The sequence below is a fragment of the Phoxinus phoxinus genome (genome assembly GCF_949152265.1).
Source record: "Phoxinus phoxinus genome assembly, chromosome: 4".
In the NCBI taxonomy this organism is placed as follows: Eukaryota; Metazoa; Chordata; class Actinopteri; order Cypriniformes; family Leuciscidae; genus Phoxinus; species Phoxinus phoxinus.
The window spans coordinates 31302111-31329829 of NC_136879.1; the positions used below are offsets into that span (position 1 = coordinate 31302111).

General features: G+C 42.7%; 1 protein-coding gene across 7 annotated transcripts; it reads left to right on the forward strand.

Annotated features, from left to right (window-relative positions):
- Positions 1-1082: 1082 nt before the first annotated feature.
- auts2b (activator of transcription and developmental regulator AUTS2 b) lies at positions 1083-27668 on the forward strand. Of its 7 annotated transcripts, none has more exons than XM_079610623.1 (14): positions 1083-1157; positions 14697-14737; positions 22321-22626; positions 22713-22927; positions 23053-23097; positions 23780-23875; positions 24205-24276; positions 24430-24459; positions 24561-24632; positions 24736-24871; positions 25362-25442; positions 25534-25617; positions 25720-25930; positions 26511-27668. In XM_079610623.1, exons 3-14 carry the CDS (start codon positions 22530-22532, stop codon positions 27619-27621), a joined length of 2250 nt encoding a protein of 749 aa, XP_079466749.1. In that variant the 5' UTR covers positions 1083-1157; positions 14697-14737; positions 22321-22529; the 3' UTR covers positions 27622-27668. The 7 variants fall into 7 exon arrangements, with proteins under 7 accessions (XP_079466749.1, XP_079466748.1, XP_079466751.1 ...); XM_079610622.1 differs by lacking the exon at positions 1083-1157 and adding an exon at positions 13753-14316; XM_079610625.1 differs by lacking the exon at positions 1083-1157 and adding an exon at positions 13779-14316 and having other exon boundaries at positions 22713-22906.
- Positions 27669-27719: the final 51 nt, after the last annotated feature.

Genomic DNA, 27719 nt, shown 5'->3' on the forward strand with positions numbered 1-27719 from the left:
GTCAAACTCCCCTCTGAGTAATTCCCTTTCTGGCCAATTTGAAAATGGCAGTCAACAACTAATTCCCTGGGCTCTTTAAGAAAACATTGAAATCAGTAGGTCTTTCATGTGACTTTCAAAATTGATGGCAGTTTGGGGGAAAAAAGAGAGGATGTCATTATTAATATAATATAATATAATATAATTATAATAATTAGTTTAAATAGGCTATTTTAATGTTTATATTTACAGAGGTCCCAGAGAGTATGTGAACACTTAATTTAAGGTTCACGTCAAATCTAGCCTGTGCATTAAATACAAAATTATCAAACCAAGTTTCATTTATTTAAAGGGGAAACTGACTTCTTACATCCTTTAACCACCTGGTCACCAGTTTATTAGAAGTCATTAAGTGTCCAAATCAGTGTTCATTTAGTATTATTTATAAACTATTGTCATTGTATATTTAAAGTTTTAGTAATGTAAGTACTTTTTTACAACCTATTTTATTTCAGTTAGTTTCCATAACAACAGTTCTCATTTTTAAGTTCTTCATCTAATATTTCTTTTATTTCTGCTTTATTTTAAATTAACAAAATTATTTTTAATTATTTTAGTTTTAGTTAAATTTAACAACACTGGCCCGTATACATTGGGGCCAGTTTCTGTAGCCATAAATAAACAAAAAACAACATTTAAATTTCTATATTGCTTATTGATTTATTAACTTTACTACTCAACATTCCAACATTGGAGGAAAGTACTTGACAACACTCTTGTTTGCTTTCTGGGCTGTCTCACTTTGTAATGCAGTGTATCTGAACGCAGTGATGGGACTGCCAGATGGTAAGCATCCCAAGGACGTTAGAGAAGCCAAGACTCATGCAGAGCCATCGCAGAATACAATTTGTTTCATTGTAACAGCATGCCAAGGCAGGCTCAGTGGTGGGTCGGTGTGCTCTATGCTTTCATAAGTATGTAAGAACAGAATGAAGTGAAGCTCCATTATACGTAAAGTCTGTGTATGCTTATGTAGATGGACCTCCGTAGTCTTTATACAGTGTACAAAATAACTGATTATGAATCTTTCCCCCTCAGATTAACAAAACATGGTTCTTGGAGGGGTCGTTTCACACTGTGACCTGGAAAGATGACGCATCATCTTGCTTTCTGAGCTGGTAAGTGGAAGCAAAAGCTTTAAGTGGTATTTCATGCGGTGCAGAAAATTTGAACCGCTACACATGGAACTTAAGTAAACGAGAGCCAGAAATAATATGTCGTTTGCGCTCACTCTCTCTCTCTATCTCTATCTATCTCTCTCTCTCTCTCTCTCTCTCTCTCTCTATCTCTATCTATCTATCTCTCTCTCTCTCTCTCTCCATCACCTGCACGTTTTCCTGTGCATGTAATGGAGAGCGATGTCATAGCAGGGGAGCAGTTACCCACAACAACCCAATTGATTCTTTCCGTTCAGAAAAGCAAAGTGCGTTGGCAATGTTTTCCTGATCTGTCTCTGCTCTCTCCATAATGTATGAGGTGCTGGAAGAGCCCTTCATTAGTCTCTGTTGGGCCGGCTGGGCAGGCTGGAGATGGCTCCCGGGGCAGTGCTGGACAGAGCTGTAAATTGGATGGCCTGCCCCTGCTGAGCCAGCAGCCAAGACTGCGTGTGTGAATTAGGGAGTGTGTGCCAGAGAGCAGGCGGTGTGTTTGAGCTCTGTAGGGAAGCTCATGGCTGTCAATTACTCTGCGCCAATGGAGCCCCAGTGCTGGCACGGTGATGGACCAGTCCACCGCTGCCATCATTACCAGCTCCAGTGGACTCCCAGCCTTCTGCCATATGCGCCCACTCAGGGGTCTCCGTCTGTTCAGCGTGGCAGGGATCAGGGATGAGGAAGTAAATGGACCTTGAAATTGATATTGGGTGGTAGAACTCACAAGCTCCTTTATTCTCTTCCCAACATCCACAGGCGAAATTCGAAACTAATTTATGGAGGATTTTTGTCATTTCTTGTATGGAAATAGCAGCCTGTTATTACAGTAAATGATGCATGATAATGGATACTATTCATCAGCTGCTTGTTTCTCCTCGGTTATAAATTATCAGGGGATTCATTTTCCAAGGCAAAGAGAAAACAGAGAATGACCATTCCACTGTACCCTTAATTGTCCATTCTGTTGCATTACATGGGATCTGCACTGAAACAAAAGGTCATTCAAGTTAATAAACCATATTATCCAATGCTATAATAAATATAATATAAGAAATATATGAATAGTAATTCTGTTTTTTTTTTCAAGTATATATTTATTGATATATACTTGAAAAAATCAATTTTCCTCCCTCCTCCTAGTAATTCTGTTAAAACATTTACATCAGAGTTTAAAGTTACAGCAAATAAAATAAAATAAATCTTTGTATGTTCAAACTAAACCAGTTTCTTATTCTGTTCCACTGACACTCCATTATTGGTGCTGAAATCTTAAATATGCATCAGATTACATTCATGGCTAGATATTGCTATTCAAGAGCATTTTGTCCAAAAATATTAAATCATAGGGCTTTTCACACCATGGGTCTGTCACGAGTGGGAGACGAGAGACGTGGATTCAATTGCAGAGATTTTAATAAAAGATAAAACATAAAACAAACAAACCAACAAAGGAAATCAGAACTAACTCCAACACGGGCAGGACAGGCACAGACACACGTAACATGTACAACGAACCAGCACAGGACAGCAAACACAGGAAGACTAAATAGGGAGGCAAACAAGGAGGGTAACGAGCAGGACAGGTGGGACAACTAAACCAATAATCAGATAACAAGGGGGAGGGACCAGACAATGACAAGAGCACATGGCCCCAAAATAACAAAACACCCATGTGCATAACAAGACAGGACAGACATGTGACATTACCCCCTCCCTACGGAGCGGCTACCAGACGCTCCATAAGACCAGGGCGGGACGGGAGGGACAGACCAGGGCGGGACGGGAGGGACAGACCAGGGCGGGACGGGAGGGACAGACCAGGGCGGGACGGGAGGGACAGACCAGGGCGGGACGGAAGGGACAGGTGAAGCGGACAGTTCATCGGGCGGCCAGGGCGAAGCGGACAGTTCATCGGGCGGCCAGGGCGGTGAGGATCCCTCGGGCGGCCAGGGCGGTGAAGACCCCTCGGGCGGCCAGGGCGGTGAAGACCCCTCGGGCGGCCAGGGCGGTGAAGACCCCTCGGGCGGCCAGGGCGGTGAAGACCCCTCGGGCGGCCAGGGCGGTGAAGACCCCTCGGGCGGCCAGGGCGAAGACGACAGTCCATCTGGCGGCCAGGGCGGAGTTGACAGTCCATCTGGCGGCCAGGGCGGAGACGAACAGGGTGAAGACGACCACTCGGGCAGCCATGGCGGTGAAGACCAAAGCGGAACAGGAATAGACCCTTGCTCAGGAACGGTCACAGACACCACCGGCTCAGGAACTGCAACAGCAACAGACACCACCGGCTCAGGAAAAACAACAGCAACCGGCTCAGGAACAGCAAAAGACACCGGCTCAGGAACAGCAACAGACACCACCGGCTCAGGAACTGGAACAGACACCACCGGCTCAGGAACAACAACAGCAACCGGCTCAGGAACAGCAAAGGACACCGGCTCAGGACCTGCAACAGGCACCACCGGCTCAGGACCTGCAACAGGCACCACCGGCTCAGGAACTGCAACAGGCACCACCGGCTCAGGAACTGCAACAGGCACCACCGGCTCAGGAACTGCAACAGGCACCACCGGCTCAGGAACTGCAACAGGCACCACCGGCTCAGGAACTGCAACAGGCACCACCGGCTCAGGAACTGCAACAGGCACCACCGGCTCAGGAACTGCAACAGGCACCACCGGCTCAGGAACTGCAACAGGCACCACCGGCTCAGGAACTGCAACAGGCACCACCGGCTCAGGAACTGCAACAGGCACCACCGGCTCAGGAACTGGCTCAGGAACCAGGGCGAGCAACTGGGACGGTCCCGGCAGGGCGAACAGCTCGGGCGGGGCCGGCAGGGCGAGCAGCTCGGGCGGGGCCGGCAGGGCGAGCAGCTCGGGCGGGGCCGGCAGGGCGAGCAGCTCGGGCGGGGCCGGCAGGGCGAGCAGCTCGGGCGGGGCCGGCAGGGCGAGCAGCTCGGGCGGGGCCGGCAGGGCGAGCAGCTCGGGCGGGGCCGGCAGGGCGAGCAGCTCGGGCGGGGCCGGCAGGGCGAGCAGCTCGGGCGGGGCCGGCAGGGCGAGCAGCTCGGGCGGGGCCGGCAGGGCGAGCAGCTCGGGCGGGGCCGGCAGGGCGAGCAGCTCGGGCGGGGCCGGCAGGGCGAGCAGCTCGGGCGGCGCGGCATGGATGGCAGTTGCCTCCGGGCTGGTCTCTGGGTTAGAACCCACCAGACGACCCGATGAAGAGGTTCCTCTCCTTCTCCTCCTCCGTCTCCGGACCACCGAAATCGGAACAGCAGACACTGGCTCCGACTCAGGAACCGCAGACACTGGCTCCGACTCAGGAACAGCAGACACTGGCTCCGACTCAGGAACAGCAGACACTGGCTCCGACTCAGGAACAGCAGACACTGGCTCCGACTCAGGAACAGCAGACACTGGCTCCGACTCAGGAACAGCAGACACTGGCTCCGACTCAGGAACAGCAGACACTGGCTCCGACTCAGGAACAGCAGACACTGGCTCCGACTCAGGAACAGCAGACACTGGCTCCGACTCAGGAACAGCAGACACTGGCTCCGACTCAGGAACAGCAGACACTGGCTCCGACTCAGGAACAGCAGACACTGGCTCCGACTCAGGAACAGCAGACACTGGCTCCGACTCAGGAACAGCAGACACTGGCTCCGACTCAGGAACAGCAGACACTGGCTCCGACTCAGGAACAGCAGACACTGGCTCCGACTCAGGAACAGCAGACACTGGCTCCGACTCAGGAACAGCAGACACTGGCTCCGACTCAGGAACAGCAGACACTGGCTCCGACTCAGGAACAGCAGACACTGGCTCCGACTCAGGAACAGCAGACACTGGCTCCGACTCAGGAACAGCAGACACTGGCTCCGACTCAGGAACAGCAGACACTGGCATGTCTAGGATCCGAGCCAGACGCTCCAAATGGTCCATCATTGCCTGGGCGGCCCCACAAATGGTCATCTCTAGATCTGTCTCAAACTGGGCAGACGGGACGCGAACGGTCTCTGACTGGGCAGGCGGAACGTGCACGGTCTCTGACTGGGCAGACGGGACGCGCACGGTCGCTGACTGGGCAGACGGGACGCGCACGGTCTCTGACTGGGCAGACGGGACGCGCACGGTCTCTGACTGGGCAGACGGGACGCGCACGGTCTCTGACTGGGCAGACGGGACGCACACGGTCTCTGACTGGGCCAGCGCAGATCTCCTCCTCCTCCTCCGTCCTCCCCGACGGATGCCTGAAGACTCGAGGCTGGCCGAAACCACCGATGACGTCCCAACGCTGGACGGATCCAGTGACGAGGAATTTTCCTCCAAATTCCTTTGGGCACACATGGAGAAATACTTCGCCAAGGAAATCCCATTCTCCCTCTCAGCAGGAGAAAGTTCACTCCGCTGAATCCACATTTGGCTGGTTCGTTCAGTCACGAGTGGGAGACGAGAGACGTGGATTCAATTGCAGAGATTTTAATAAAAGATAAAACATAAAACAAACAAACCAACAAAGGAAATCAGAACTAACTCCAACACGGGCAGGACAGGCACAGACACACGTAACATGTACAACGAACCAGCACAGGACAGCAAACACAGGAAGACTAAATAGGGAGGCAAACAAGGAGGGTAACGAGCAGGACAGGTGGGACAACTAAACCAATAATCAGATAACAAGGGGGAGGGACCAGACAATGACAAGAGCACATGGCCCCAAAATAACAAAACACCCATGTGCATAACAAGACAGGACAGACATGTGACAGGGTCATTCTAAACTCCGGGTGAACCGAATCCTTGCTTCACATTTCACACTGCTCATGTTTTACCCTAGGTTAACAATTAATCCGGGTGTTTATACGCTGACGTTTCACACTAACCCTGGGTTAAAATTCTTATTTGCTTATTCTTATTGCAATGTGTATGTCATTGATTGGACGAATGCTACATATGTTTACATATGGCTTTAGCATTGTGCTTCCTCATATTACATATTGATTTATACTATCAAGGTTTTTCTAAATTGACTTTTTGGACTATAAAGTTAAAGGCCCTGATATACTCACGGCAAAGTTCTTCTTTTCTTCGCTTAGGGATAAAAAAAGATGAAGCGGCATTTAGATGAATAGGACTATGTAAACATATGTGTGTGCTTTCCTCTAAACAACAAAATAAATACACAACAAAAATGATAGTGGTAAAAAATTTATTGATTGTTAAGTTAAGAAAGCATCTGATCATAGCAAAGTGGATATGTTTGGATGAGATCTGCAATTTGGCTCTCCAGTCAAGTCAGATCATGGTTATTTATTTAGCACTTTATACAATAGATTGCTTAAAATAGTATTCAAAAATGAAAAATAAAACAGCCTACAAACAAACTTTGGTTTGGCCTCATTTTGTTCGAAATGATGTCGCATCAGTTTGTTCTTTGATTTTTCTTAAAGGTCCACAGACAAGGTAGAGTATGTTGCATGATTTTATGAAAGTATGATGTATTGCGACATCAGAAACTAAGAAAAACAAAATCGGCTATTGTAACGCTTGCCGTAAAGCAAGTCAAATTTGTAGTTTCTTGTGTCTCATTCGAACTACAGATCCGTTACCCGATCTGGCAAACTTGCATAGTGTGGTTATAGCCGATAGAGGGCCGCAAAGTGAATGCAGAAGTGCCGTTCACCCTGTTACGGGTTGATGAACTGAAACGATTTTGGAAACATTATTTTAAGGTTCAAAATAATATTTGGTGTTGCTTTAAGACAAGTAGAAAAGTTTGAATTTGAACTACTGTTTTGTTTTGGGTTTTTTTATCTTGGATTTTTTATCTAAAGATTTTTATATAAATCTTTATATTTATTTATTTAAAATCGCAAAAAATCAACAGCCCCGTAGGATAAACTGGGTTTAAGTAAAGTGTGAAAACCCTATAAGATTCTTCTTTGAATTGGATAAATTAGAAAGTTGTATTGCCATTTAAGATAAAAGGAAATGTGAGAGCAGGCAAGTTTTTCAAAGAAGCATAGCACCAATGAGTAAAGCAATTCTCAATAAATATAACGATCTGTCAAAGATTTGGAAAATCTTCAAGAGTTTGTGAAGTATTTTTATATTCAGGATTTACAGTAGTGTTCCTGTAGTTCAACTGGCAGAGCATGTTGCTAGCAATGCCAAGGTCAGGGGTTCCAGGAAATGTTCAGGAAATGCAAGCACTGATAAAAATGTATCCCCTTGGTTGCTTTGGATGAAAGTTTAAGAAATGTAATTTATATATCTAAACCTGAAATCAGCCAAAAGGGATTTGAAATAGCTTAAAGCACAGTTAGCAAAGCTCTTTGAAGGTGATGATATTAAAGGACATATAGATGAATATAACCACCGTTACGGATACAAACATCAAGCGGATTGAAAAAAAACGAAGTGATAAACGGCTAAATCTGAAAATGCCATTTCATGACTGTCAATGTTGTGTAAATATGCTAATTGCTCAAATGGGGGAAATTAAAGTGCACAACCTTTCCTGTATATTTGCTTCTACATGACAACAAACGCAAGTGAACTTTAGCATCCTGTAGGATGATGATTTCTCAGGTGGGTTTTTATCTGCGTTACACTGGGGGGCATTGTCACCGATGACATATCACCATCTCCGTACAAGCATTTTTTTCCCCCTAGTAATTTAAATGTGCGGAGGGGAGCGTAATTTGTTCTTCATGGATAATATGACCCTTAGCGGAGCAAGATCATGGGTCGGCTGAAGTGATATTTTCTGGTAATGATGGTCATACATCATTCCTGACGGCGTGGGTTTAGAGGCTAGCACATCACTGCCACGTCCTCTGGGACTCGCTGCCATAAACAAGTAAGACATGAGCGCCCTGTGGAGGGCTGTGCAATTTTTACGAGCTTATCCTGAGCCCTTGGCGGCCGGGGGCTGAGCCTCTCACTGTCGTGGTGATTAATACCACTGAAGTCCTATCATCTTTCTTCATGGTCTTCCACTACTGAGGTACTACATTAGGGCTAGATGTCCTCAAGGTGATCTGCTGCAATCACTCTCACCATGTAACGGTTGAGGAGAGTCTACGGTTCTCTGAAATATAGTGCAAGCGGAGCGATAGGTTTTTAACTTTGTAGTGAGGGGTCGCATTGCAATGGTTGTAACTCTTGTAAATAATGTTGCAGGTTCACAAGCTGTAGACCTTAAGGTTGACAAACATCAGTTATCGGGAACTGTTGACTTTTAAAGGGATAGCTTTGCCAGAAATGAACATTCTGTCAAAATTTACTCACCCGTATGTCATTCCAACCAAAAAAAAATTGTGTAACACAAAATAAGATATTTTGAAGAATGTTTTAGCAGTTTTTGCAATGAAAGTCAATGGGGTACAAAACAACATTTATAAGCCATGACTTGCTTGCGTGTTGTTCCTTATTACAACAAATCGTCTAACAACTTCTAGTAAACTTGTAAAAACTCACAGGCAGCTGGATATGTCCAGCTTGCTAATATTTATATGAAATCATGTAATGAAATGTGAGGGTCATGAGTACTTTTAAATATACTGAGATTTTTCATGAGCTGTGATTTACCTTCACTTATGAATAGACTTTTATAGAGTTGTCCTGTTATTTGACTTGAAAGAACTAGGTCAGGCTTCACAAATGAGCTTGATAAATGCATGTTTATGGGATTGATTGTCTGGTCTAAATTAGTTGTTATTTCCCTTCAGACGTTAACAGACTTTGTTAATTATGTGTCAGAGTAACAACCAGCATGTAATAAAAGCTGTTCACATTATTCTTCCAAGACTGCTAATAGAGAAGGTGCGTAAATCACCCCCTGCCATTTCATTTTGGATCCAAAGAGGACAATTATTTGACACCACAAAAAACATCCCATCTGCTTTAGTGTTCCTCACATTTCTACAATGTCCTGATTTTGACAGAAAAAAAAAACAATCTAAAAAAAGTACATAAAAATGATAAAGAATGATTTGGTTATTTATGACTAATGAGGATAATCTGGAGTAGGTTTTGTTGTGGTATTGACATTGAAACTGTAAGTTAGATCTGAAACATTATAATAATTGTTATTCAAGATAATATTATTGAGGTTGTACTGAATTAGCAGTAGCACTAGTCCTCAAATATTTGAGATTTTTAAACATATCTAATTGGTCGATATTGGATTTATTTGCACATTTTGCCTGTTTACATTTCGATTACTTTTGCCATATAGTCTCACTTAAAGGTGATCTTTAAAAACACTAATAATTTATTAACCCTGTTAAATGTAATCTTTATCAAAAATTAATATCCATTATTCATACTGCACATTATATTGCTGTGATGCCTAAATTCACTTGAAGCATTTAAAATGATTGATTTTAGTGTTATTTTTCATGTATTTAGACAAAATAGTTTAGAATTTGAATGGTATTTATTGGTTATCAATCAACCATAATATGAAAATAATTATCAGTTTATCAGTATCAAGGCCACTGGTTTTGCACATGCAGCGCCCTAAATCGCACAAGAATTTTGTAATAATCTTTAAAGGCTCTTTTCTCCTAAAGAAAGCACTGGCTTTTGAGTTGGCCTGCGTGTAAACAAAGCTGAAAGAATGCACTCTGCCCCGTTTGATAGCTCTTTACCCACTCTCCTCCTCCATCTGCACTCATGACTGCAGTGGGAGCCCGACGATTATGATGGAAATCTCACAAGCCATTACCATGAAGAGGCTGGGCCCAATGCAGACAGCTTAATGGACTCATTTGTAATTGGTAGGGGGCAATGGCTAAGCTACCGTGGCCTTTGTGTGATTGAGTATAGAGGCATGCATGCAAATGTGACAAATGAATAGGAATTGAGCCTCTCAGGTTTTGTGCGGCATTCTCCAGCTCTCCGTTCAGCCAGAGTGACCTTGAGAGGCAGTGCAGTAGGTGTTAAGAATCGTATAAAGAGGTGTTAACACTGGGGGCAGTGAACGGAAAGGAACAATTCATGAAGTCTAAAGTGGCATATTCATTAGCTGCCATATGAATTGGTTTGGAAGGAAGCTGTTGTGCAAAGCCGTGAGGTACACATCGGTTATGAGCACTTCATAAGTGGCATCTGAATGCTCCATGGGCCTATTTACCGCCCTGCTTAGCGAGTATAAAAGGGCACTTTCTGTGCTCCCTGTATGTGCCAGCTCTGCTAAAGATCTTCAATCAAATCTCAAGACTTTCTCATTCAGTGGAAAATAAGTCCTTGTGTATTGCTCGCAGGTGATCGCTGCAGTTTCATAAGATTGAAGATGATTTTATATGCACGCTCGTGACAAGTAACTACGAGTAACTGTGGATGTTGGCTGTTTCCCTAAGCCGTCAATGTGAGCTTTATTGTCTGAGGTGTTTTTTGTGCGGCATTGGGAAGAGAGCCTGTTCGTCACAGATGTCCAGGGAAAATTACACAAGTGCCTCATTAATGAATGGCTCAACAGTCTCTGGAGGTGGCCTCAGAGGCAGCCCTTTAATGAGCTGGGAACTCAAACACTGCCAAAGTTTACCTCGACCCTGCCTCTTGCGCTCGGGTCAGTCGGAAGAGCAATTCAATTCAGGGCCACTGAAGCAGAGGGGAATGGCCTCACGCTGATTTCTCTTTTGCTGCCCCAAAGGCAGGAATAATACACTTTTGTCACACGCATCCTGGGGAATTACAGCTCCTAATTTGATTAGGGGAGATTTGATTAACTGGAAAATGGGGATTTCACTAAAACTTTCACATGCTTAATTTATCCCTTGCCGAGCAGATGCAACATTGTGTCATCCCAATGAAAGGGCGTATGGGAACCCTATTCAGTAGTTAGACGCTCTTTGAAATCCAAGAATATTGGTATTTCGCCATGGCTCTCACAAGTCAAATGCCTTTGATTATCTCTCCCTGGAAATAGCAGCGGCTGTCATGCGAGTTTGCGTACGCCTGCTCGCGAAGGCTACCTTGATCTGACAGCGTGGAATAGGCGGTTTCTTCCAGCATTTCTCTTTATGGACTAAAAACTCCTGCAGTCCTGAGTCATTCCATTCCACAAGCGAACGGATCGCACATCTTCCAGTACATTAAGATTATGTATTTCATTTCAAGGCCAATTGGCCCTTAGTAATAGTCTCAGAAGGAGCTTGCCATTACAGACCAGTGGTTATGGAGGACAGAAGCAATTCCAAAGGGCAAGTATGGAGGAATCCATCCCCATTAAAAATGATCTAGTTAAATCAGCTTTCTCTCAAAGGGCCATCAGGCCAAACCTGCTCTTTGAAATTAATAGCCAGACTGAAGCTGAAGGGCCAAGGCATCAATTTACTCCTCCTTCAGACAGAAAATCAGTGAAAACAATCAGGCCAAGTCTGCACTAATGACTTTGCCTTTGAGGAGAGTCTGCAAGAATCTTTCGATGTTTAAAAGAAGACAGAAGGAAAAACTTCCATGTGCTCATTCTTCATTCGATATCGTTGTTTTTCAGGGCCTTCGGGTATGGCTAAAGCTGGGACAGATGTATATGCGCTATCATAAACTGATTCTTTGTCATAATTACACAAAATGATTATAAATGGACTTATTAGAATGAGCACGGAGTTAATAAAAGCCCTCGTTCCACAGCTCATTTTCAGTAATCACATCTGACTCAGATTTTCTGCCTTTGATGATGATGATGATGATACAATTTAGCAGTGATTTACTATTTTGTGTTAGTCGTACACGCTGTGCGCTGGAAATATATGATTATGGTTTTTGGTGCTGGGATGGCACTGTTAAAATATTGGTCAGATCATTTCACTTTTGTATTAATGAGATTATGACAGAAGATTATGAAAAATAATGCAGTGATTTAAATCCACATTCTGAACAAAGTTCAGTTTGGGGGAAATTAATGTTATTAATGCTGTTATTGTTTGGTCACAAAATCAAAAAAGCTGTTAAATACTCAGATATGGATCAAATTACCAGTCCTAACTATTAGCACTAGAATTGGAAAATATATTGTACAGTAGTTAAAATTAGTGTCTGAATAAACTGCAGTTTCCACGAGTCTTTTTTGGACATCTGCATTTAACTCGCATGTGATAAATAAAAATCGATATTATAAATGAATCTGTTTGTGTTAAAATAAATAATGCTTATAAAATATTGTTAGGTTAGAGTTACAGAGGTTGCAGTTTGGGTTTGTTTTGACTTTGATTTTCTTCAGAAGTATGAATAAGAATTAGCATTAGTGTTAGATAAATACTGTCTGATTTAAAAACTCATTTCTAGTAATTATAGAGCAGTAGATGTATGTGACTTCTCAAAATATCAAAATATGCCATATAGCTTTGCTTTCATGCAAACACTGAAATGTAATGTCCTGGTTCTTAATGTCAAATGCATGTTGCATGTCTGATTTAAACAAAATGCACAAGGACTGATATTATTGCTGATATATCAAATCCCCATTGTCAGGATAATAAAATACAGCAATAACATCAGGCTCAGCTAGACCCAGTTGAAAGTACATTGGCTGTTATTTGGAGCTTATAAATTATGAAAAGAAAAACCCCTAATCTTCTTCTGTTTGATGATATTTGATGGCCTGCATACGATTTAGAGTCTCTCTTGTAGGTCTGTATTAATTTTTCAACTTGAGCCCACACATCTGCCTCCAGTCCCACAGATCGAACACCCTCCGAGGGGAGAAGGAAGGTGTCGAGGCCACTCGCATATTCATCTGCCAATCGGCGTCCCAGTGCGTGCAGTCAGAAGAAGGAAGCTGAAACTGTTTTTCTCAGCGGCGCTGGCACGCTGAAGATCCACGTCCCGCTGAGGAGTCGCAAATCACAGCTACGTCCCAGCAGGAGGACCAACTTCAGCTTGAACAAGGCCTTGTTTTGTTCAGGGCCTGTGAAATGCAATTAGAAACTCCCTCAGGGCCGTCAGGGGCAGCAACTGAATGAGACCTCCCCGCGGTCTTGGCAGGCCATGGACTTTGAAGTCTTGTGCTATCTCCCCCAGAGAGCCCATCCCCGGTTCAGAGAGGACACCGCATTAGCAACGGAAGAGTGCAGGGAGCTTTCATCTGCCTCCTCCCACGGGGGTGTTGACGGTTCTAATAAATTATGTGATATATCTGTTGTGATAATACCCCGTCTTGTGATTTATCATCTCGCCATGCCCTTTTCCCGCTGACATTTACAGCCCTCTGTCTGATGAGGAGCTCTGCGATTGGTTGATCTCTCTAAGAATTCCACAACACCGTGTGCATGACATTCACATTTATTTGACGTGTTTATAATAAGCTGTGACGGGTACAAACGCAACCACTGCATTTAATCATATTATCCTTCTCTCACCCAACAAAGAAGCGCGGTGGCATACCAGCACAGCAGCTTTAATTGGAGTCGACGCCGTCACCCAATGAGAGCGAAGTCTCATTTCGGTGCGAGGTGGAACCGTCTCATCAGCATTCTTGACCCGTCGCCTGTCCCCTCTGGTTATTCTGGGCCTGTAATTAAGAGGATGGCCATAATCACTAGACTGTCTATAGGTACGTGTTGAGCAGAGAGGAGGAGAGTGTTGTAATTGTTCTTCCGCTGGGGTGCTGCTGTCAGGGCTGAGGAGGGAGGTGTGGGAGGCGGTGGGAGTGTCCGCGGAGGGAGGGATCACAGGAATGCACGGTTCGCTACTGAGAGGGCATTCTTGAGCCGGACACGCTCTGGAAAGGATCTCCTGGATGATCACAAACCTGTTTCGGGTGGATTTGCGTTTAATCTGTTGGTGGTGAAGGAACCCAAAGCCTAATGTTTACTCTGTTTGGAGGATTTTACCGGATACAGATTCAGTCCCTGGAAAGGATTGGTTCAGGATTCAACATCATACGTTCTCTGATATTCAAAGTGTAGAAACGAACACTTTCTCAGAGCTCCTAGATTTTGGAAGGACCTATCTTTTTCATGTATTCATGCAACAGAGCAACTTTTTAACACTCTTACTGTATTCTGAAAAGCATTGGATAGTTGAAAAACATTTTTGGCAGTATTTTGGATTACACTGAGAAGGACCAGAGAGCTCATCGCCCTCCTTGTCTCATCTTTTCATTGGTATTTTGGGTAAGTGCCTCTGGAAAATCTAATAAAATGTTATGGTCTTGAGATTTGATGGATTTGGGTTGGTTGTGCTTATTGTTGTGCATTTAGATATTACAGAAAAGATGATAACTGCCTAGAGAGAAATGGATAGCTCACTACAACAATTCTTAAATAAGAATCAAACTTGGTTAAAAAAAATAATATTTTGATTTCATTGTATCATTGTCTATGTTTCCTGTTGGAAAGAATTATTATTTGTAGTGTGTTCCCTTTGAAAGCATTGGGTCTTTTAAACAGTGAAGGAGCTTGTCATGTTTTGCAGTGGCAAAACAGTGTCCTCTTGTGGTTAAAATATGTGTTGCTTTATGGATCATTTTTACTAAAACTTATTAATATTGCAGGTTGCTCTGACAAACAGAGACATTCCCTCCTCCAAATGAAGGTATGTAAACCTCTTCGAATTCCATTGGTCACATTTTATAACATGCACATTATGCCTTAGTGTTGTCTTTATTTGCCTCGCTGGATGATAATTCATTAGCAACCATTAGTCTATATCTAACACCTCTTGATAGCTTTGATAGATAGACTCAATTATCTAATGATAGTGCCATCACATCAGTTCCTACTCCAATGAGACAGAATCCTCTGGGAACCTCTAGTGGGCATTTGTATAATTACGTCGACTTCTCAGTAATAATAGAATTGTGTTTAGCTCTTTTTTATTGGCAATAAATCAGCTGACTTATGTAGATGAACTCCTGGTGCATTCATTTAGATCACATGCTGCGATACATGGTGTTATAAAAAACAAACCTCAGCACAAAAAGATATAAACAATCTTTAGATATTAAACTTATATATTCTCATTTTATTGCTTTGGACATTTGACGGGTGCATGGCTTTTTTCCCAGGTTCACAACATCATGTATTTTCCGTTCCGTAATATGATGGATTGCGTAACAAAAGATATAAAAGACATGTTATACTTGCATTGGGCAGATGGCATGATGAGAAATCCCCTGGATTGAGTACAAGGATGTAAAACACAATACCATTAGAGCCAATTAGCCTCTCGATAACTTCTTAGGAGGTGGGTACGTTCAGGCCAAGTACGTGCTGGTAATCTTCCACTTAATTGGATAGAGGATTGGACTCTCCACAGCCAAACCGCCCAAAAACACTTTAGCCTTGCTGATTTATTTAACAAGACAGTCCTTGCATTTATTTTTATTGGCACACTTACACATTTCAGTCATGAAGCATTCATGAAAACCACAATTGGTTCTCTCTATATCACTCATCACCATTTACTTCATGCAGTTTTTGCTACTTAAGCGTGCTGAAATCAAATCAGAGGCACTTAAGAACTTAACCAGATTACTTTCATAGGGTCACCAGCAATAGATAATGGAATTTACGTCTTTAAGTTAGAGTGGGTGCTCTGGAGGCTCCTGTCTAGCACATTTGTCAGCAGGGGCCAAGGTCTGGCCACCAGCACTGGGCTGGAGTCTCACCGGACTGATGGTCAGACTGCTGGTAGGCTATGTACAGGAGGCAGTGCTCTATGTGTGCAAACGGAGTTTTGTGTTGTTTTGTGAAAGATATTTTTAGACTGCAATTAGCTTCACGATTGGCTTGCAAAGGTAACAGAAAGGATGTGAGCACATAGTGCAGCAGTGTTTTTGGAAGCCTATTAAATCTTAAGCCATCTTAATGCAATTGAGTTAAAGGACGCTTGTCTCAATCATAGGGGGATTAGACAGCTTTCAGGGTCTTTTTTTCTTCTCAGTGTTCTGCCAGATGCTTCTCGGAATTCAGTTTTTAATTAGACATCACTTCAATGAACGACACATATCATATTTCTAATCAGCTTCCTTTGTATTTGTGTATATTTAGACGCAACAGCAGGGTTCTGATGACAATTATAGACAGACTGTTAACACAAAGTCTGGTGAAATGTGATTCTTTAGTTAGGGTCAGTTTTTCAATCATAATGGAAACATTTATCACCTGAAGTGTGGTATACTGTGTGACGGTATGACATTTTTATATTGTACTTGATCAATTTTGAGGTAATAAAGCATAACGGTAATGATATTTTTTTTGTTTTTGCATTGCATCTGTGGAAATGCTAAAACTAGGAAGTATAAATCTTGAAAAGAATGACATTTCTGGTCTTCAAACTGTCATCCTGCTGCCCGGATAGAGATGTGCATGGGGAAGTTCAAAAAAGAAGAATTCTGTCAACTTCTCAACACTCAAAAATTACACTACTTGATATATTTATTCGGCAAGGACACATTCAATTGATCAGAAATGGCAGTAAAGACATTTATATCGTTGCAAAAGATTTATTTTTCAAATAAATGCGGCTCTTTTGAACATTCTATTCAAAGAGTCTTTCCACAAACATATTAGGCAGCACAACTGTTTTCAACATTCATTTTTAAGAAGAAATCGGCATATTAGTATGATTTCTGCAGGATCATGTGACACTGAAGACTGGTGTAATGATGCTGAATATTCAGCTTTGCCATCACAGGAAAAATAGCATTTTTAAAATGCATTAAATATAATATTGTAATAAGATTTTATAATATTACTGTTTTTACTGTATTCTTGATCCAAAAAATGCATCCTCGGTGAGCATAAGAGACAAAAACATTACATAATCTTACCACGCCAAGTTTATATTCTAAATATTGTATATTTTTAAAAGAAGAATCTCCAGTATAAGCACTGTCCTATGTTTGACTCTGTTGTTATGGTTGTTTGTTGTTAATGCTAATATGAGAAGGCTTGCTGAGGAGTTGTGTAATCTGTCCGCCCGACACTCGGCTGTCAAAAGTTGACAGCTTCCCTCAACACTCACAACCGTAACATGTTTCTGCCAGGAATAACTCAAATGCTATTCACAGAGCTGTCTTTGCTTCAGTTTTGGCCGAGGTGCGGTGACTGGCCTGGATAGAGAGTTTTTTAAGTTCCTGCAATGCTTGTTAAGGATGTGTTAAGATGATATGCTATACAGGGCCCAGAATGCATTTCACAGGCATGATCACTGTAGCCACCTTCAAAGTAGGAGCGAAACTATTCAAGGCCATACTATAATCTGTTCATCCCCTGTCCGTTGCAGACATAGATATACATGTTAGTACAACGGAGTCTGTGAGATAGGCAGTCAGAACAGAGTTGGCATTGTTCGCTGGGTAACCCGAGCCGGGCCTGGCCCGAGCGTCAGGGATAGTGTATAGCTGAAATCGGCGCTGCTGAGAGATCAGCCAGACAGCTGACTGTTTGGAGCTTTCAACACAACTCAAATAAACACTTTGACTATCCAACTTTAGCGCTCGCTTTTCCCCAGCTCTCACACACGTTACAGACGTGACTGACCACTGCGATAAGACTCACAACAGGCCCTTTATCATCAGTGAAGCCGCTTTAAAAGTCTGTTTTATAGCTGAGGATCTGAGTCTCTAGCGTTCTCCACGCCGCTGATTATTTTACTGGCGCTCCAGGGGCTCGGTTTCTCGGAAGCGGGAGGTACAACACATCCCACAGGCTTCAGGAGACATTGTGTGCACGGCCGGCCTACATCCCCATCACTAATCCCCGACTGAACGAAACCTGAGCGCTGAATAATGAAACCGCTCTATGCCGGGCATTGCTGCCTATTGTACTGACTGTGGGAGAATGCAGTCGGTTTGCTCACAGCAATTTATACGTCCTTAGCTTGTGTCCTGAACTGGCCTTTCACATCATCCTTTGTGAAGGGATAACAAGAGATGACTTGCTCAAATACGGCTCGATTCTTATGCTGTATATGACTGATGAAATGAGGTTTAAGAGGGGGAATTGCACTTTTTAAAACAAGTTATGTGGGTTTAAAGCTTTAAAGAGAAATGCACAGAACGGGTGGATATATTTACTGAAAAGAAAATAAGATTATTATATATAATTCCAGTTATTTCATAGTAAAACTCTTTTGTAGGTCATGAGACGTAATCTCGGTAATGTTTCATCCAAGTATAAACATTGTCTCTGAATTAAACTACAAATGCAAAAGAAACATTTCTGAAAAAGTAAATGTCTCTCTATATAAAAAATTTAGACTTCCACTTTGTCAAAAAAATACATAATTTTATTTTACCTGTAAAATAATATGATTTTTAATGTAGCTAGCACAACTCTGAGATTACTGAGATCCTTTCTTAGGAGAAAATTAAAAAGGACCGAAAATACATCGAATTGTGTTTAAGAAACTATAAATTGGCGTTATGGTGAACTGCAGTCGAGTAGTGTTAATTCCGTATACCTTCTTTGGTAAATAAAAATATTGTAACAAAAAACTGTGTAGAATCCCACTTTCATAGCCACGATCTGCACATATTACTGTTTTGATCCATATAAATCACAGTAAGCATAAAAATCCTGTGCATACCACCCAGTTGGCTTACTGCTTTGATGTATTAACTGGAAAAGAGAGAGAGAGAGAGAGCAGCGCCATAAAGGAAGTGTTCGCTTAGTCTGTGTGATACCCAACACCACAGACTGTGATCCTGCAGACAGACTGGCAAGTTGAGAATACAGAGAGATACTGTTCCCCTGTGTCTTATTCAAGAGCTGTTGAACGCCTGCTGAACACTGCACCAGAGAGAGCTCTCTAAACCTGCCAGATTACAGCCTGGACTGCCTGGAACGCCAATTTTCTTGTAAATCCATGCACGACTCAGACTTAGGGTGCAGAAACATAGAGGTAGGAGCTTTTTTAGCTGTTTTCAGTTGACTAATCCTGAACGTATCAGAAGTGAGTATATGTTTCAGCTCATTTCCCCACAGGTGAAATCCAACCGTGTGTTCTTCTCTGAGATAGTCGTTGCTCGCACAAATGAGTGTCAGAGAGAGGTGCAGCCGAACAGATGCACCTTAGCTGAGTGGGCTTCATTCACAGTGAGCTAAAAACCATGTGGGAACCTGTCAGCACCCAAGAACAACTGTTTCTCAGTTTGAGTCATTTGCCAACTGTGCCCTAGCAATAACGCACGTGGCCCTCGATGCCACCGGATGATTAATGAGACGTCTCCCGCCATCTGCGAGCGCAAACCGCAGAGGACCGGCTACAGTAAACAGGTTTATGATTCGAAGATCATGTGTAGTTTTTAGGAGGGCTTACCTGCGCTCCGCCTGAGCTGCGCTCGTCTACTTTTGTATGCACACAAAGCTCCCTCCAATTGCTCCTTCACGAGATTAAGAGCTTTCCCCTGGCACCCTGTCAAGGACAAAATTTAAAGAACACGAGTGTTTAACCTCCAGCTAATCTTGTCTTTGTGAGAATGAAGGGATTAGACCATTCGTTTCTGCATGCCTGGAAGGGTTAGGCCAGTAATGGGCTTGATGAATGACAAAAATGGCTTGGGGAAGGGAGCTGCCAACTGACACAGGAAGACAAATTCGCTGGTGGCCTGACAGCTCCAAAAAGAGGCTTAGCTTAATTCCTGACCTGCATCAAAATAGAGCATTACCGTGCCATGACACTAATTGAAAACAAGCAGTTTAATCGAAACGAGCCATATATACACGAGCCAAATATTTTCATTTATTTTTACCGCTCGTTATTGCTTCGTTTTAATGGAGGGGTACATCAGCACACGCTGTTCTTTCATTTAACTGGATGCAAATTAGATCTAAACACCAGCGCCATTATGATCCAAGGGTCTATTAAGGACTCCCTGTGCTTGCTTATTATTTAGCTTTACTTGATTAGTCTGTAGCCAGTCCAGCTATTGAGCTGTGCCATGTGGCTTGTACAACTCATTACGGACTAGATGGAGACTGTCTGTTCTCCTCTCTGGAGACTTATGGTCTCCTCCAGCATTTCATCTCATTTCTCCCGTTCATCTCATTTAGGATTGACATGCTGGTCTGGCACTTTACACTCCTTTACACTTTGGTTCCTTATTGGCATTGATGGTTCAATGAAGAACCCTTAACATCCGGGGAACATTTCCATTGTACAAAAGGTTCTTTATAGATTTAGATTATTGAAATAGTTATTTTTAAATGGGATTGTTCACCCAAAAATGTTAATTCTGTTGTTAATTACTCACCCTCAGGTCGTTCCACACCCCAAAGACTTTCGTTCATCTTTGTAATTCAAATGAAGATCTTTTTGAGGAAATCTGAGAGCTTTCTGTCCCTCCATTGACAGCTACGCAACTACCACTTTGACCGTAAAACTAATCCATATGAATTGAGTCCAAATTTTCTGAAAAGACACAATCACTTTATGATGAGCAGATTGAATTTAGGCTTTAATTCACATATAAACATTGATCAGCGAACATAAACAGAAGCTCAACCGAATCTTCTCGCTTGACGCATGAGAACAAACCTCATTGGTTCTTGCAGAAGCTCAAACGTGCAGCGTAACAGACGAGAATGAACCTCGTTGGTTCTTGCACGTCAAGGAACCATTCTTGAGCTTCTGTTTACCACAACTGATGTGTGAGTTGATTAATGTTTATATGTGAATAAAAGCCTAAATTAATTATGTTCATCTTATGTTGCATAGCTGTCAAAAGAGGGACAGAAAGCTCTCAGATTTCATCAAAAAAAGATCTTCATGTGTGTTCTGAAAATGAATGAATTTTGGAACGACATGAGGGTGAGTAATTAATGATTTTTGAGTGAACTGTCCCTTTAAGAACTTTTATCTGCAAGGTTCTTTGGGGAAGCCAATGTGGTTATTTTATTGCATCGCTGCAAAAACTCCCTTCTTTATTTTAAGAGCATATGAAATATTGCTTTCTGGAAGCACCTTTAAACACCTTATATTTTCAGATGTCAAACAGTCTACATTTAGTTTGTTTCTCCACACACATTTACTGTTCCCAACGTTTAAATGACCCCTGCGGGTGTGTCACCCTATTCAATACAAACAGCTCATCACAAGGGATTTGGAGCTCAGCTCAGGCGAATAAGTTGCTCCTTGTGTTTCCCTCCTCTGTGTACCCCTGGTGTTCCCGAAAGGAGGTCTACCCCTTGGAGAAGCTAACAATCCATTATGGGGCTCTCAAAAGACCTTTCACTATAGATACAGCAGCACTGGAGAAAAGGCCCAAATTGACAGCTCGGCACAAAAGAAATTTACTGCTTTGCTTTATGTGCATGAGTGCTGTTCAAAAGGAGGTAATTGCAGGTTGTATAGATGGGCGAATCCCTAAGGGATTTCACCCCTTCATCACATTTGCATTCACTATTAGCGACCCCCACCCCCGGGAGGGACCAGTAAATGTCACTGTGAAACCAAAGTCACCAGTGCTATAACAGCATGTGAAAAGACTAATGCTGTAAAGATAGAGATATCCTTATCTCCTTATTTATTTATTTTACAAGCATTCCTGCTCTCCTCATTGTACACTGTTATCTTTGCATTCACACAATTACTGCTACATAATGCACTGTGCCACCCTTTATACACTCCTGTTCAAAAGTTTGGGGGCAGTAAGTTTCATTCCCAAGGCTGCATTTGTTTGATTAAAAAAATATATAGTAAAAACAGTAATATTGTGAAATAATATTACAATTAAAAATAACTGTTTTTAATATATTTTAAAAAGTAATTTATTCCTGCGTAAAGCTGAATTTTCAGCATCATTACTCCAGTCTTCAGTGTCACATGATCCTTCAGAAATCATTATAATATTTTTTTTTTTTTAGATATTAGAATTTTTGTTGTTCAAATGCGAATGATAAAACAGGTAAAAACTTGTTGTGACTTACACTAAAGGAGGTACACAAGTCATGTTTAGGAACCAGAATATCACAGTGTGTTTGTGGTGGGCCCTTTTGACTTGACCCTTGGAAACTATAGTGTGTTACTGGGAAAAGCAATGTAAAAATCAGTTTACTTGTGCTTCTTGATTATTATTTCTTGATGTTCTTGATGGATTCTCCTGTTATTATTTTGCTCATCTTGGCTGGCCCGTTATCCAATGTGTTGACTCGATATGTTATGACCTGCAGGTCTTGCTGATGTTGCTAATACCACAAATGCGTGATCAGAAAACAGCAGGAAGAATGCCACAAGGAGATATTTAAGAACCCCTAGAAAGACTGAAGGAAAACATCTTTCAGCTTCCAAAGCAGTTTATACATACTCTCGTGCACTTTGAGTGCATCAGCACAAGTTGAAGAGGAGCGTTATAATCATCCCGTTCTCCAAACACCTCAACATGTTTGCCCCAACGACAGCCCTGCCTCCTCCTTCTCCCCTCTTAACAGGAAGTGCTCTGCCAGTGCCCAGTGCACCATCCACAGGTCCCTACACAGGTACAGCAGCCCCAGACAGACCGCACCATCAAAATGGAACTTAAATCTTTCTTACATATTCACTGTTTCTCTTGCGCACCTTCTAGATCACGACCTACTGCGGCAGGAGTTAAACTCCCGGTTCCTGGCCTCCCAGACTGTTGATCGAGGAGGAGGACTAGCTTCCCAGGCCTACCTGCGCACGGAGTTCCACCAGCACCAGCACACACACCAACACACACATCAGCACACCTTCACTCCGTTCCCCAATTCCATCATGCCCAGCCCATCAGCACCACTGGTGCGTACCCCTGCCAGACAAGTGAGGAGAAAAACTGATACATCACTTATGGTCATAATAAATGATTTGAGCTGAAATTCTATCAATTGCAATGTATAAAATTACTAAATGAAGGTAAATATCTTTTTCCAACTTTTTTTTTGCAGTTTGACAAATACCCCGCTAAAGTGGACACCTTTCATAGACACAATGTAAGTTGGACGAGATATCTGAGCACTTAACTCTTTCCCTGCGTTTGACCGAATTTTCCGGCTTTCCGTGTGTTCACTGTTATACGGTAGGGGGCGCTGATCTTCTGAAAGAGTACAGAATCTCCGGATTAAAACGCAGGCAAAAAAGGAGCAAAAACAAGCGATAAAAACATTGCTTATGCACATTGTTGTTCTTATGCATATTCAGATATTCATACAACCAAGTATTCTGGGGTACATTACATTTTTGTAAAAAAAACATCAAAAGCACTGGTGGTGGCTGGGAACCTTTAAAAAAAATCTCTGGCAGGGAAAGAGTAAATGGCCTGTGATTTGAGTGGCATGGTCCTTTTAGTGATTCATTCTAGAAGTTTACATAGTTTAGCATTAATAATGTGTCTTTATGAAATTTTACGGCTATTTATTATCAGCCACAAGTTAAACTCCCTTTAGCTCCAACATTATTACATTTTGATTAAAGATTACAAAAAAAAAAAATGTATACCAGTAAATTGTGTAATTAATTAATTTTAATAATAATTTCAGGAATGTGCATAACTTAAATAGGACATTTTGATTTTAATTTAAAAGCCATAAAAAGAAATGCTTTTATTTCCTGAATAGGCATGAACAGACTTTTGATTCCTGACATTAATGACATTTTTCTGTCGTTTCCCCACAGTTGGTCCCGTCGTATCCGTCAGTAATGACTGGAATACCTCCTATGGTTCCACCTGCTGGACCATTCAGCTCTCTCCAGGGAGCTTTTCAGCCCAAGGTTTGCCTGCCACTCTGTCTCTTAGCTGTCTGAAAGGGAAAAAAACAAGAGAAGAAAAGTCTCATGGTTTTCTATGGCTTTCAGATGAGATTCTGCAAACTGTTTATTTTCAGCCCCACATCTGCAAAGCCTGTTTTCAAAGGCCAGAAATAAAAATATATGTAAAAAAAAGAATTGGATTCCAGTCTTGCTACACTTAGATACTTAAATATTGCTTATATACGAGATAAAGTGTGCTGAGGAAGAACAGGGAATCCTATGGATTCATCATCATGTTTATAATTGAATTAAAAATGGACACAGTATTCACAACGTTTTTGTATCTGCAGGCTTCCAACCCTCTAGATGTGGTCTCAAGACCAGGATCAGTTCCACACCAACTTTTACAGAGGGACTCCAGAGTAAGTTTCAATTTATCATCCTTTGCATGGCTTCTCTAATGGACCAAAAATCTGAGCCAGATATGTTCAGGTGTCTCATTAAATATTTACTGCTGTACTGTCTACCAGTGAAGAAATATAAGAAGAATAATGTATTGTATTTTTATTTTCCAGCTTCTAGACCCCATGTGTCCTAAACCAAAGGTAAGGTTTGCATGTGATTGTTGAGCTCTTTGTATTAACCTTGTAAACCAGGAACAAAACGCTTTACCCATTATTCACATTGTTTTTTTTATTTACTTCAGAAATCTGGGAAGTGGTGTGCAATGCATGTCCACATTGCATGGCAGGTTTACCATCATCAACAAAAAATTAAGGTATGTTCAAATCAAATAATTTTTCATTTTCAAGATAAGCAATATATATAGTTTTAAACTCGTATTTAACCTATAACCATTTTTCCATTCCTGTGATTTACAGAAGCAGATGCAGATTGAGCCACATAAATTAGACTTTGGGTTTAAGCCTGATTTTTTTAATCGATCGTCTGGCTCGAGCTTCATGGGATTGCAGCCACGTGATTTACCCCGCCCCTCCACCATCCTCTCTAATGCAGGTACTAGGAACATATCCACACTAGTGACTCTAATTTTGATCTTTGTTGATCCTGGAACAACATCCCTATCAACCAATTAGATTATAGGCACTAGGTACAATATTATAGTCCAGTTACTTCCCACTGATTTTAGGGGTTAAGGTTAGGGCAGGGGTGTCCAATCCTGCTCCTGGAAAGCCGCTGTCCTCCAGAGTTCAGATCTAACCCTATTAAATACACCTGAACTAGCTAATCAAAGTCTTTATGATTACTAGAAGCATTACTTCCTGGTATTTTGGAAGTAAAAAGATAACCCAGAAACATGTCTTAGCAAAACCACTGGAACCGTATTAGATCAAATGGACAAAGCTATAACATCAATGAATGCCCATGATCTCAGTGAGCAGTGTCCTGTAATAATAGAAAACATTAATGTTAAAAGAGTTATAAGACAATGTCTGACAGAAACAGGACTGTGCTCATAGAGTAACATCTACATCTGTCTTATTAGGTCCCAAACAACCTTCCGTTTCACCCTATGGACCCTTACCGCACACCCCAAACAATCCCCACAGTCTAGTCCCCCATCATGGTAAGATACAATTTACTTCCTAGAGAATTGAATTCATAACAGATCAACTTTACTGCTCAAAATCTAACCCCACGTATATCTTATTGTGTAGAGTCTCTTAATAAGCCACTCACCTTTGGAGGCCTAAGTACATTGAGTTCATCTGCCTTTGGAGGGCTTGGAAACCCATCAATAAGTAAGGACATTCATTTATCCTTACAATAAAGGACCTGCAACTGCTGCAGGTGAAAAATCAGTCTTTCCCTGATTGACAATAATTACTCTCTGACATTCATAGCACCAAATGCAACGCATGGTACTAAAGATGGTAAACCGGTGCCAACTTCAAGTGGACCACTGGAGCCCTGGAACAGACTGCACCAGACACCTTCATCCTTCCCTACGCCCCCTCTATGTCAAAGGCCATCTGAACCTGAAAGAGCTCCCTCCGTACCAGACAGAACAGCGATTAAAAAAGACTCCATAATCAACAAAAATGATCAGGAAAGGTACGTACCAGATATTTTGCCAGTATGCCAAGAGGAAGAAGGTACAGTATCTGCTAGCATTCCAATTGACCAATGATAGATGCTCAGTTATTGCAAACATCCTCAAAAGTTGGTAAACTGGTTGCGGCCATATATGTTTCATGTGAACTTGGATCTGGAAAGATTTCAGAAATTGGATACTTCTAAAGGAGTTCTGCACTAGCCAAGCTGTCACTGGGAATGCTAACGAATTGTTTGATCTCCTTAATATTTTTCAACCCCCAGATAGCAACATAGTGTCGGCCCAGATCCTACCAGATGTGGGCCGACACTATGTTGGTGTCTGGGCAATTTAACGTTGTAGCAGGCACTAAAACTGCCTAAACCAGGGGTGTCCAATCCTGCACCTGAAGGGCCACTGTCTAGATGAGTAAAACAGCCTTGAACCATCTTATCAAGGTCTTTATGATTACCAGAAATTTCCAGACAGGCATGTTGGAACTAAACTCAGCAGGACATTGGCCCTCCAGGAGTAGGATTGGAAACTCCTCGTTCAGGAGTTCTTGCTTAAAACTCAAATCTTTTATTTCAATCATTGCAGGGAGCCAAAAGAGAAATCAAATGGAAGGCATTTGTCCCCCATCAGAAACAGCGCACTTGACAACAAACCATCAACAGAGTCCTTCATAGGCTCCTCTCCAGATGATTCCAAGGAAGAGGAGCGAGTGAGAGAGAAAACACAAGCCCAGGAGCTCCCGCAACCGAACCGAGAAACTGAGGAGCAGAAACTTAAAGAGATCCAAAGTGACAAAAGAGAAGAGGATGTCAAGAGTGAGCAGCAGCCCGCTGAGGACAAGCAAGCCGTAAAGGAGAGTTCATCACCCAAACAACAGAGAGAGGATCTCAAGAGGTCAAATAGTGATAGCCAACCCTGGGAGCCAGCTGAGAAGAAACTTAGAGTGGAGTATGAACCCCCCTATTCCAAGAACAGCAAGGTGAGGGTCAAGGAGGAGAAGAGAGATGACCAGGACCACGGGGCTACAACTCACCAGAAGGTCTTGGAAAAATCATGGCAGGGTCCCAGAGCCCTTGCTTTAAACCTTTCACCTCTTTCTACTCATCATTTGCCAATAGGAATCCCAGCTGGCCACCCTGGTCTCGACAGGGCTAGGCTGATGTCACCTTTTCTTGGAATGAGTCCATTAACTGGAGCCGAAAGGCTTCCTTACTCGCCTCAACATTGGGAGTCTATGCGTAATGTTTATCGGGGCTTAGACCTTCCTCGTAGAGACTCTTTGGGCAAGGACCTCTTAATAAGAAATGACCACCTGCAACGCACCATGATGGGGCACCCTGCTTACCCACGAGATCCGTTTCTGCAGTCTATGGCCCTGGAGCAAAGGAGCCAGCTGGAGGAACGTCATCGCCTGACCCTCCTGAGAGAGGAGAGCGAGCGGGGTCGTCTACTGGCCATGCACCATGCCGCACTGGACCCTCACTTGGCGCATCCAGGACTCCTCACGGCAGCTTACCCCACCGCAGGGCTCCCACATTACAACTCGCTCAGTAGGACTCTACCTGCTGCCTATGTACACACCCAACCACACCCACTTTTCCCAATGCTGCTGGCAAGATCAGGGTCTCCTAGACGGATGACCCCTCTTATGGATAGAGCCGTTTTGCATCCACACAGAGACACTGATACTCGGTAAGCTGGACTGCATCAGGAACTGACAGACTCGTGTATATCAAGCACTTCATGTGAAACAAAGTGTAGTCATGAAATGTACAGTGGTGGAAAGTTATGAAA